We start from the raw sequence: 12,238 nt of genomic DNA on the forward strand, positions 1-12,238 counted from the left end.
TGCAATGTAACCACTCATGGCTATTACGCACTGTCAATGTACATCCACACAGGTGCTTGTTTTTGCCACGGACAGGCTCAGATCATGACTATAAGTGTCTGACAACATTATGAAAAGGATCCCTACAGAAATAAAACTTTTTTGTTTAACCAGAAACAGCTCTGAAATCACTACTGCTTAAGCCACCAGACTTCATGTAAATAAACAGTCATTTTAGCGTGTATAGAGCCAGCGTATTTCCTCATCTAACTGGGGGAATTAAGACTTTATTTCAATCAAATTGAGTTGGTAATTGTTGGAGTGGAGAAAGACAAACCAAGACAGTTTTGTGAGTTTTATTTTGTTCCTATGACTCTGAATGAAGTGTGTTTTACAAAGATTAAAGTACTGTTCATTTAAACGAAGTCTGGTGGATTTGGCGACCTCAATGGCGGCCTTTTCTGCTTACACAAAAATGATCTTACTCTTTGACAAAAAGGTCTGTCTCTGTAGGATCCTTTCTATAATGACATTTGACATACAATAATAAGAATTTGAGCCTGTCAGTGGCAAAAAAACAAGCACTTTTAACCAACGTGCATTGACGGTGTGCACATTCCTCTGAGTGGTTACATCGCAGATTGTTTTGCGGGTCCTGGCTGCAGCCCTCTTGCTTAATACTGGACCCATTAAAAAAAATGTTGTTCTCTTTAGTCACTTAGAGAAAAATAAAAAAGAGAAAATAGGGTCCCAGTTGAAAAATACTTAAGTTACCCTTTAAATCTTTATTAATTAACATGATAAATCAGAATATGGACATCAATTAAGTGCTTTATAGTTGCCTCTAATAATTTTTTTTTTTTAAATATGACGATGAATGTATTTGAAGGGCGGTCGGTGACAGCTCACCTCTCCCAGCAGGAACACGCAGGAACCTGAAGGCCAGCAGCACCCCGACATTCAGCAGCATCATAAATATGAAGGCCACTCGGCCAAGGATGTAGTGGTCTGTGAGGAGGATGAAGGACTGCACGAAACCGAAGCTGGGAGTCAGGTCGTCCTCCAGAGTAAAGTGCTGCTCCTGCACTGACGACCGGCCTGCCGAGTCCTGACGCACACACAAAAAGAAGAGAAAGAAGGGTTAATTCTATAAGGCAAGGCAGATTTTATTTGTATAGCACATATAGCACTTACAATAAGAGTAAAGCTATGACATATAAAAGGTAAAATTAATTATGGTGATAATTTTTTAAAATAAAAATCACCATTCAAAATAGCAAAAGTTATCCTTATGATAAATGTTTTTTGTTTTGTTTTTGCTTCTTTACTTTTGTTTTTTTTGACAATTATCTTTGTACATTCACTTTTCTTTTTGAAATATTTTTTTCAAATGCACAAATGCACACCTGACACATTTTTGGAACTGCACTTGCACTGTAATTTGAGTATCTGATAAAAAAAACAACACATTTTTGCAAAACAAAAACAAAAAAAACAAGCAAAAATGCAGTTACAAAGATGAAAAAATTATTTATTTATATAAAAATAATAAATATAAAAGCCACAGTGCCCCAGACAGCATATCTACATCAACTGAATCAAAATTAAACTCTAGCAAACAAATTCAATAAAGACCCATTAAATATTTAAAAGTCTCTGAACACTTTAAATGGAAGATAAATGAATGCTGCACTGACCTCCACTTTAACTCTGATGGTGTGCAGTCCAGTGAGGTAGAGAGACGGATCCCACAGCAGAACGTAGAGAGGACCTCCCGCTGAGTGGCCTTTCCCCAGAGGTTCCCCATCTACGCTCACATGCACCGCTGTGATTTGGGCCTCAGAGAACGCCAAGATCCTTTAAAGATCCAAGAAAATAAATGTTTTTATATTAAACATCAGACAAAGACAGCGACATTGCGCTTTTTTGTTGCATGGTGAAAAACACTTTATGTTTGTTGTTTTAAAAAAAAAATCTAGATTTGCATCATGTTACATTCAATATTTAACAATTACAGGGGATATATTATATCTGCAATGGTTTATCTATTGGTTGTCAACTTTTAAAATAAATCCTGCAATTTCAATTAATCAGTTTGAATATTTTTTAGGCAAAAAAGTCAATATTTTCTGATTCCAGCTTCTTAAATATATAATATTTTGTTTTCTTTTCTTCTCTGTGACAGTAAAATAATATTTTTGGGTTTTAGACAAAACAAGACATTTAAGGACGTAATCTTGGGCTTTGGAAAACACTGATTGACATAATTCACCATTTATAGAAATTTCATAGATCAAACAACTAACTGATTTATCAGCAAATGAGCAACAGATTAATCCACAATGAAAAAAATCGTAAGGTTCTCACAAAAAATGTTAGTAGCGCCTTGCCTCCTTATTTTAACAAATCCTTCAAAAGATTAACAAACTAACTTTTTACCAAATGGCATTAAAAACTGTCCCTATGTCTGCAGAAACAGTACTGCTAGTAGTAATCTAACACACCACAAACCCCAAAACATAACCTGCACAGATGTAAACTACCGTTTATTTAACAGTGATGCATTAGCCCACACTGCAAGCTGGGAACACAAGGTGCAGGTGCTCGAAAAATGTGTGTACTCGAGCCTATGAGGAGTTTACATTTAAACAAACAATCAACACACACAGAATAGACACCTGATGTGGGTCGACCTCCGTATTCGACCCAGCGGCTCCACTCCTGGGTGCAAGTACTGTGCGTCCTTGGGGTTGGTGATGAGCACTGCGGGCCACTGCTCAAACCTCAGGTCAGAGAAACTCAGCAGGTCGTGGTCAAAGGCCAGAACTCTGTACCTGGAGACAGACATGAGACGGGGTTTCTGCAGGGTTCACCAAGTTAACTTTAAGATTTTTTATTAGCACAATGAAAGAGATCTAATGCAGTATTTACAGTCATGAAATACAATAGACGATATGGCCTTGAATTATTTATTATTACATTACCACACATTTTTTTTATTTTCTATACAACAAGAATTCCTAATGATATCATTAATCAAATTAAGGCAAACCAGACAAGGATAAATGGCATAATTTGAAATGATTAATATATTTAAAGCAGCTACAAAGAGTTTTTACTAGTTATGAAACAGTCTCAGTTTCATACTGATGCCTCTATATGACTTACATAAGCGAACAAGACCTACAGCTGTGGTTATTTTATTCTCTTCTATATGGTTATTCTTAATGCCTGTCCCTGCGACCGATTTCCTACGAAATCAGATTAAACCATTTATTGCACGCTGACAGGAAGAGACTATGTTTACATTTTCCCAGACAAAGTTTCACAGTCAGTGTACGCTTTATACTGGGCAGGATTAGCAAAGAAAGAGAAAAAAAGAATTAATCAAAGAGCTGAAAAAAACCCATATAAAAGGGGACAGTGATATGGCACAGACAAAAACACCATATTTTAAAGAAATATAGAGCAGATCAAATAGAAATATTTTACAATCCTGTTGGTTTTCATACCTGCGGTTATCCATCCAGTCGCCCAGCTCCAGCTCCAGGGTGCCTTGTGGGTGTCGGCTGTGGAGGACGGGCATCAGGCCGCCGAGTGTATGCAGGTGACCACACAGATATGCAACTGCAGATCTAACCAACAGAAGTCCAAATGTAAGGAATGTAATAACATGCTCTTGAAAATAATTTGATTAGTCCTGAAAATGCAAAACAAAAGGATTCTAAAAAATAAATGTCTCGTCACTTGGATTTGTATATATTTAAAAGGATCAAATTAAAAGCACATGCCAGTCAAACATTTCATCATGTTAAGAATGTGTGATAAAATCTAACGTGCATGTCAAAAGCATGTCACACTGTCATTTGCAGAATGACTTACTGAGGACATGCATTTACACAACATGCATTTACATACCCTGTTTAAAAAAAAAAAAAGGTTTGGCTTCAAACATACAGCATTTTTTTTACCTCATCATGTCCCGAACTCCTGGAGACGGGGAGACGACAGTGGAGGTGGTGTAGTGGCCAAACCAGATCGACTGGTTGCTTTTCAGACTCTCAGCTCTGAACGTGTCCAGCAGGTCCATTTGAGTCTGGCATACATTGAGAAAAAGAAACAATGTCCCATTTCATGCATTATTCTTACAGTGTATTAGTGCTTTGTTTAGTCACATTTACAGCACTGTTTAAAATTACCACATTTTTTTTCACTTCTGTTTACTATACCACATTCCCTTATAAGGGTGGGACCTTGCAGGTATGCTATGCAGGAATTGTCAGTTACTATAGGCAAACAGTATCGCCGGCAACATTTAAAGCCAACCCCACATTCACTCCACTTGGTGTTTTGCCTCGCTAAGAAGAAATTAAGAAAGTAAAGGCTGGAAAACAGCAACCACTTAAAGTGGGTCATAAGTGACGACTGAGAGGGATTACTTTTGTATAAGTCTATAGTAAAGACTCATAAAAATAAACATATAGGGCCCTATTTAAACAATCTAGAGTACAAAGTCGCGCATGTGCATTTAGGGCATTTCCAACTCAACTTGTGCTAGTTAAACAGAGCATAATGTGGGTGCAAAATAAGGGGCAACTTGCAAAGGGGTTGTTTTTAATCCCTTAATTAATCACAGGTGTGTTTTGGGCATAGCATGAATTCAACCAATTTATCATCTCCCATTTCCTTTAAAAGACTAGTGCTTCTCCACCTGGTACAATGATTCAGCAAATTAAAGAAGCAAACAGTTTTCTGCTGTCAGTTATGCAGTAAGAGCAGTAACATCACTGCAGCAAATATTGTGCTTTTTTTGGTGCAATATTGTACTGTGCAGTATTACTGTGATTGCAGAAGCTGGTGCAATATTATAGAGCTGGTGCAATACATGAAGCCCATATAACTTTGCTTCCTAATCTTTAGGTGACACCTAATTTGTGTCATCAGTGTATCGCTGTGTTGTTTGTCTATAGTATAGTTTGTAATTGCAGCCTTGTGTTGTACTGTAGCCCAAGACAAATTTCCCCCGGTGACAATAAAGTTTATCTTGATCTTCATCCTGTCGTGTGTTAATGAGTAATCGCACAGCAGCTCTGCTCTGCTCTCTGCTATGTTCCCATTTTAGATAATGTAATTAACATTTTCCTCATTAATTATGTATTATTTCATCTACCTGTAACTCATCAAGGCCTCTCCTGCAAACAGGCAGAGTGTACATGGGTTGTGAACCTGCCTATGTAGGTGCATCTGAATATCTGAATAATGTGCTCTTCAAATAGCAGGAAAACACTTCACTATTGACTTTAGAGCAAGTTTCTGTTAGTCAATGGCACAATCGCTTTTTGCTGCCTCAGAATAGCAATATGCCAAAAATGCACCTGACAACACCTCATTCACAACCTACATGCCCAGGGGTGCACAGATGGGTGCAAGTACTTACACAACATGGACGCTGGCCGTCAAAATGACAACTGCATCAGTCTGAAACTAGCAGTGACAGTTGTGTTACACTGTGTTGCACCAGGTGTAAGGTAGAGCCCATAGACGGACTCTATACATTGTTTCAGGAAAATTCTGCATAGTATACCTTTAAATCTCACAAGACCTCTAATCTTCAAGGGTAATAATATGAACAAGTGATTGCAGTACTCAAAGTTTTCTGCTTTCTGAAGTTTGCCACACATTCAGCGAATGTTAATGTTCAGAGGAGAAGGTGCAGACAGTTTCACCTGGTTGAGAATCCCAAAGAAATTGTACGGCCTCTTGGGTCCAGGAGTCAGAGTGGCGTCCGCACAGACAAAGGAGTAGTTGCCAAAGGGAGTTTTGTGAACATAATGGAAAGAGCCTACTTTCTGATTAGCTGAGTATTTCCTAAAGAAAATTGAAAAAAAAGTCAATGTGAGCAACGAGATATAGCAGTCTGGGACTGAGCCAGCCAGCAGCTCCAATCCTCATAGAGTCCTGAGATAATTTGATGCATTTTAAATAAATAAATTAGGCTTGCATAGGAGACAGAACTTTGTCTGGCAGAGGACAACCACAACATTAAGATTATTGAGGAGATAAAAGATCAATCAGTATTAACAGAAGCAGCAACGTCACATAAAACATAATTTCTATCAGAAGATTCTGCCTCTATTTTAGTCCTCTAGAAGCTCAGACAGCTTGGATTATTGGCAATAAATAGGTCTGCAACTGCTCATGTTTCAGAGGCACTGAAGTTACTGCGTGCTCTGATCGACTTCACACTCAGCCGGCTGCTTTTGGACATGCAGGAATACAATCTGCCTGGGTGTAAATCAGGAATTTACTGTAGCGTTGACCTTTCATACTGACCGGTAATAATTGTTGATGCTGTCCAGTGAAATAATATTGAAGGCATCTGTCAGAAGAAATGAAATAAGTGTGAGATTTAGCAGAATATGAACTATAAAAGACAAGACAACAGCTTTATGGTCTGCTGCTAATTAGGATTGGGCCGGTCTAAACATTTTCAAACCGGTTTGTCATATTGGAGCTCTCTGTCTGCACTGAATCAGATAAATAAGCACTTCTGCCACCTAATATAAACAAATCACGTAGCTATCAGCTATGTGCTAAAGACATAACCATTTAAAAGATTTGTGAGTACTTGCTATCGTCCTATATTTGTAACGTTACTTTAGAAACAAAAAAAACACCTTTTATATTGTGATATTTACTGGAAAATTCATACAATAGAGCCAACAGCAAGTAGGTTGTTTTTAGTTATGGTCCAAACATTCAGCTTCCCAACGATCTCCCGCCAGCCAGCTGCCACCTTATTTTGTTTTGTATAGCAACATAAGGAGACATCACGTAGATAACTAACTTCAAAATAATGAATCATCTGTTCTCTGTCCAATGCGACACTTTCAAAGCAAGCAACAGATATAGAGATAAAAAGGGCGACAAAAGTTAAACTTAAAATGATGCACTGTGTCGCTGGCGGTCAGTTAGGATGACTATTTCGTCGGCCTTAAAACCCAAAATGTTGTCATATTTCTGCAGTTTTAAGACTAAAAGACTAAAAGTATCATTTCTCATCCCATCAACCCCCCGAAAAACACATGAACTTTCTAGTAAAAAAAAAAACCCACAACATGCACCACTCTTTCCCCCTCCCAACTCTACTGAAATCTGATCTCCTTCACATTGCCAGGCTCAGCTCTCGGCCTGTCAGACACTAGTGTCTCTGTTAGTCCATTTTTCAACATAATATAACGTTAATCAAGTTGCCATATTGCTTATTAATAATGCAATACAAATTGGATTTAGACTGTGTTACTGTTAGCACATGCTGTGTCTCATAATGGTATGTGGTGGTGCAGCCAGTTTGCATGAAATCTACCGGTTTTATCTTTACACCAGGCCGGACCAGCAAACCCAGAAATTGATTGAACTCTACTACTAAGCAGCAGAACGTCTAATGCAGAAATTCCCCATGGAGCGACCCATATCTGATCAGAATCAGATTTCCTCATGTTACAGGAAGATATCGAACGATATCTGTTGTTACTATAGAACCCATAAACTGACAGGACACACATCAACAACTGCGATCAATAAGAGCAGAATAGTTGTCAGAAGAAAGTCCAGATCCAATCACTAGCTTTCCTTTTTTTCTTTCCGACAGTTACGGGGCAAGCATATCTTCTTTCAGATCTAATAGCTTGAGATTCAATAACAGAGGGGAGAGCTGTATTGAAGAGGAGGGGAAGGACGAGCGCCCACAGTTAATGGATTCCTCTGAAAATCTTAATTGTACTCTGGGATGTTTCCATTGAACCAGTGAGTTTGGAGAGAACATTAAGATAACAAAGTGCTGCGGTTAATCACCATGATTTCCACGGATGTCTATCCACCTCGTGCGCTCCATCACACGTGACCTCTTGAGGATGTTGTGGTAGGCCTGCCACTCCACCTCATGCTGGAGGGAGCCCACCTTACTCTCAGTTTTAGCGTCTGTTAGATCCCCTGCAGGGTGAGAGAAGAAATATAGCTGAAAAACAATAGGGCCACACCCAGTTCGCCCCAGGACAAGAACTCACAAGTAACTTTAAGATAAGATAAGACTTAATTGTCCTAAAGGAAGAGTGAACACATACAGTATCTGCTGTATCTGAGACATTTTGGCTTAATTTTTGCAGTGGGACTATGTGGAGACATATTGTCATTACCAAGCGAACCCACAAGGCACAGGCCCAGGGGCCCAAAGTGTTAGGGGCCCCTCTGGCCTTCATCTACGAGGCAAGGCAGCTTTATTTGTATCGCACATTTCATACAACAGGGTAATTCAAAATGTCACTCAAAGACACACATAACCACAAATCGCACACCAGCAGACGTCATAATAGTGTCCATAGTAGTAACTGGTTACTGTACCTGTTGCGAGTACCAGAGCCGGCTTGATCACTTCAATTGTATCCGTGCAGAACTTTTCAAAATCTGGAATGCGTCTTGGGTCATGAAATCGGCTTATGTGAATATCGGACACCTTGAACCACAGATGAAATAAACAAAATCAGGGATAAAAGAGATTAAAATGGTCTTTAGACTGTTTTTTGTGTAGCCTTTTAAACACATTAGGGACTGTTTGTTATTGATGAAGGGGTACGGGTAATGCAAAACTGGGGAGGCATGTCATATTATTTTTTAAGCTCTGTGTTTTTAAGCTCCTGTGTTTTTATTTGGATTTAAGGGAGGAACATACGACTTTAAATAGTTGTGTTTTGTAATAACTTTAAATACCCAATGACCCTCATTTCATTGCTCATTTTATCCCTCCTAAAAAAGCCATAAACCAAAACCATCTGCACTTGGTCTGCCCACAGATCTTGTAGGAAACATTAAATTCTGCTCTCCTGCATGCATGACAATAGTAAAAGTATTTTTTGCAATTCCGACATTTTATTTTCAACTTTTTAACTTTCACATATCTATGGATATGTTTAAGGACATTTTATCTAAGGACACATTTTCACTTTTGTAATGTTTACTCATTGCATTCAATTCAATGCCTACATTTAGTGTGAATTAAAAAAATATGGTTATGGTGTTTGGCAAACTTGAGCCACCCCACTCTTCTGATAAATAAAATACAGTCCCTTAGTATGAGAGTTGTAAAACACAAAAGGTGCAAAGTCTGACTACAACTTACTTTGTTGCCGAAGCACATTTTTACTTCACAATGACACACTTCTGTGGTCAGTGACCCCTTTCTGTCAATCATTTAGAGCGAGTCCAGTGGGTGAACTGACACAGCTAGCTTCATATGATACACCGCAAAGAAAATGTTTTCTACTCTACTGTCATGTTAATTTTTTGATTATGACATTAAAAGTAGAGGTATTGGTTGAATATAGACAGTGTTATTGACAATAGTTTTAAGTATTCAGATCCTTAACTTAAGAGAAAAGTACCAATAACCCCTGTAAAAAATACTATTTTACAAGATTAAGTCCTGCATTGAAAACTTTACCTAACTATATGTAAGTAAGTATAGTCGAGAAAAAGTACTGCAAGTACCCAGTGCAGAAAAATCTAAAAAAAAAAAAAAAAAAACCAAATAAAAAACACCCCAAAAACTCAAAATTCTAAAACAAAAACCCACCCAAAAAACACAAAATTATTAGAATTTTTCTTGTTATTATTATTATTTTATTGATGAACTGGTTAATTAAGCAACGAATCAATTTTACTTAAAACAAAACAATGTTTTATGAACCCTTCTGATGTTTTTTAATGCAAAAAATCTTAATGTGTAAAGTAACTAAAGCGTTCAGATAAATGCAGTGAAGTAAAAAGTACAATATTTCCCCTTGAAATGTAGTGAGCTAAAGGTATAAAGTGACATGAAAAGGAAATACTCAAGTAAAGTACAAGTACCTCAAACCTGTACCTAGTAAATATATTAAGGAAAAAAAGTATTTTAAGGTTTAAAAGTACCCAAAAACAAAAAGTAAAGCCCCCAAAAACAAACAAGCAAAACAGCCCCCCCAAAAAACACCCCCAAAACTCAATTTAATTTTTTTTTCAAAAATCCTAAAAACTCTAAATTATTAGATTAAAAAAACCCACCCGTAAAACACCCACATAACCTAAAATAATTTTAAAAATATTTATCAAAATGGTATATTTAATTCAGAACAAACCAATACTTCATAAACCCCTCTGATGTTTTTTATGCAAAAATCTTAAGTAACTTGAGTGTCCAGGTAAATCTAGTGAAGTAAAAAATACAGTATTTCCCTCTTATATGTAGTGGAGTAAAAGTATAAAGTGACATGAAAAGACTCAAGTAAAGTACAAGTACCTCAAATTTGTAATTAAGTACAGTACTTGAGTAAATGTACTTAGTTACATTCCACCACTGGTTATTGGTGAATGGCTTGCACCAAACAAAGCTAGCTAGCAGGACAGAATAAAGCGCACCTGTATAAACCAGAATATGTTGCTCAACTCGCCGCCGGGGAATGGTGGAGAGCTCCCCTTAGATCCATCACCGACAGCGGGGTGCTGAACGCTCCGTTTCGGGTGCCAAGCCGTGTCGTAGCTGTCCAGCACCCAGGAGGTGATGCACGCCAGGGCCAGTCCGAGGACAACCAGCGCACCGAACAGCTTCAGCATCCTCCTGTAGTGGCGAGAGAGGGGGCTAGCTGCCGCCGTCTGTCCCGGACACAGAAAAGCTAAGCTACTGGTGGAAACAGCTAAGGGCACGAATCACACTAACATTAACTACAGATATTGTGAACCATTTGGCTACATAGCTAAGTTCTCAGACCGTTTGTGTCGCTGCCATCGCGGCCACGGGAGATGCATTGGGCTCATTCACGGCTCTCCGCTCAGCTGCCCTCGGAGGCGGAGGAGGAGGTAGCTCAGCAGGTTAGCTAGCAGCTAGCTACCTACCAGCTACAACACAGCACACTGACCGGCTGGATGTGAAAACGTCACCGGGAAACAGCGAGCAGGAAGAGGTCCCACTCTGACACTGTTTTCCGGGGACCGCAATCCACTGCAACACCAAGCTGCTATCGCGTGAAAACACGAGAATAACGAAACGGTCAAGCGGAGTGGTGGGTTTCTAACTAATTTGTCATTTAAACTCTTTAAAAATAACGCTAACAAATTACTTGGTGAAAAAATGAACAATATTATAGACCGCATCAATTTATTATGCAAAAAAAATCCCAGTTTTATGCATTGTAAAACTTGCAAAAGTCAATGTAATATAGTGAAAATCTGAAAATAAAAATAACTTCAGACAGTAAACATGTAAAAATAAGATAATAAGATACAAATAAAAATGAACAGTAGACAAATAGTCAGTGTTATATAATAAAAATCTGAAAATAAAGCAACTTCATACAATTAACATACACAACTAAACTAACCAAAAATAAATAGATACAAATAAAAATGAATCTAGCAAAACAAAATCTGTTTAAATTATATGGGAAAAACAAATAGTCAGTGCAACATAATAAAAATCTGACGATAAAAGTAACTTCACACAATAAACATATAAAAATAAAAATAAACAAAAGTAAATAGATTCAAATAAAAATGAATCTAGTAAAACAAATCTGTATAAAATATATGGGAAAAACAAATAGTCAGTGCTACATAATAAAAATCTAAAAAAAGTAACTTCATACAATAAGCATAGAAAATAAAAATAAACAACAATAAATAGATACAAATAAAAACGAATCTAGTAAAACAAATCTGTATAAAATATATGGGAAAACAAATAGTCAGTGCTACATAATAAAAATCTGAAAAAAGTAACTTCATACAATAAGCATATAAAATAAAAATAAACAAAAATAAATAGATACAAATAAAAATGAATCTAGTAAAACAAATCTGTATAAAATATATGGGAAAAACAAATAGTCAGTGTTATATAATAAAATCTGAAAAATGAACTTTATACAATAAACATAAAAGTTAATTAACAAAAAATAAATAGATACTGTATAAAATGAAAATTAGTTTTCCCAAGTTTTTAGAAATGCAATTTGATTGCAAAAAATGTCAACTGTGTGGTTGGATTTGCAAATCATTGGGCCATGTCTTGTTAAGTTGCAGTCTTGGTCCTCTCTCCATGTTTTTGACAGAAATCAAACCAATTTGCTCAGGTTTCAAAGGGTTAATCTCAAGGGAAATTTAGGTACCAGTAGCTATTTACACATTTTATTCAACTATTTATACAAAATTAACTTGTACAAAACATCAGGCA

General features: G+C 37.2%; 1 protein-coding gene across 2 annotated transcripts in view; it reads right to left on the reverse strand.

Moving 5' to 3' along the window:
• tmem62 (transmembrane protein 62) overlaps window positions 1-10,991 on the reverse strand; it is an 18,563-nt gene extending 7,572 nt beyond the window's left edge. Inside the window, exons 1-11 of one of the 2 annotated variants that reach the window (XM_042501028.2) lie at window positions 10,778-10,991; window positions 10,429-10,627; window positions 8,380-8,491; window positions 7,834-7,971; window positions 6,313-6,358; window positions 5,706-5,847; window positions 3,951-4,075; window positions 3,492-3,614; window positions 2,658-2,813; window positions 1,677-1,836; window positions 889-1,087 (exon numbers count right to left, since the gene is read on the reverse strand). In XM_042501028.2, the coding sequence (XP_042356962.2) occupies window positions 889-1,087; window positions 1,677-1,836; window positions 2,658-2,813; window positions 3,492-3,614; window positions 3,951-4,075; window positions 5,706-5,847; window positions 6,313-6,358; window positions 7,834-7,971; window positions 8,380-8,491; window positions 10,429-10,627; window positions 10,778-10,824 (1,447 nt within the window). In that variant the 5' untranslated portion in view covers window positions 10,825-10,991. Of the gene's footprint in view, window positions 1-888; window positions 1,088-1,676; window positions 1,837-2,657; window positions 2,814-3,491; window positions 3,615-3,950; window positions 4,076-5,705; window positions 5,848-6,312; window positions 6,359-7,833; window positions 7,972-8,379; window positions 8,492-10,428; window positions 10,663-10,777 lie in introns of both variants that reach the window. The other variant, XM_088087308.1, reaches the window with a different exon arrangement.
• Window positions 10,992-12,238: the final 1,247 nt, after the last annotated feature.

The sequence above is a fragment of the Plectropomus leopardus genome, chromosome 14 (genome assembly GCF_026936395.1).
Source record: "Plectropomus leopardus strain MGB_pleo_1.0 chromosome 14, ASM2693639v1, whole genome shotgun sequence".
Classification (NCBI taxonomy): Eukaryota; Metazoa; Chordata; class Actinopteri; order Perciformes; family Serranidae; genus Plectropomus; species Plectropomus leopardus.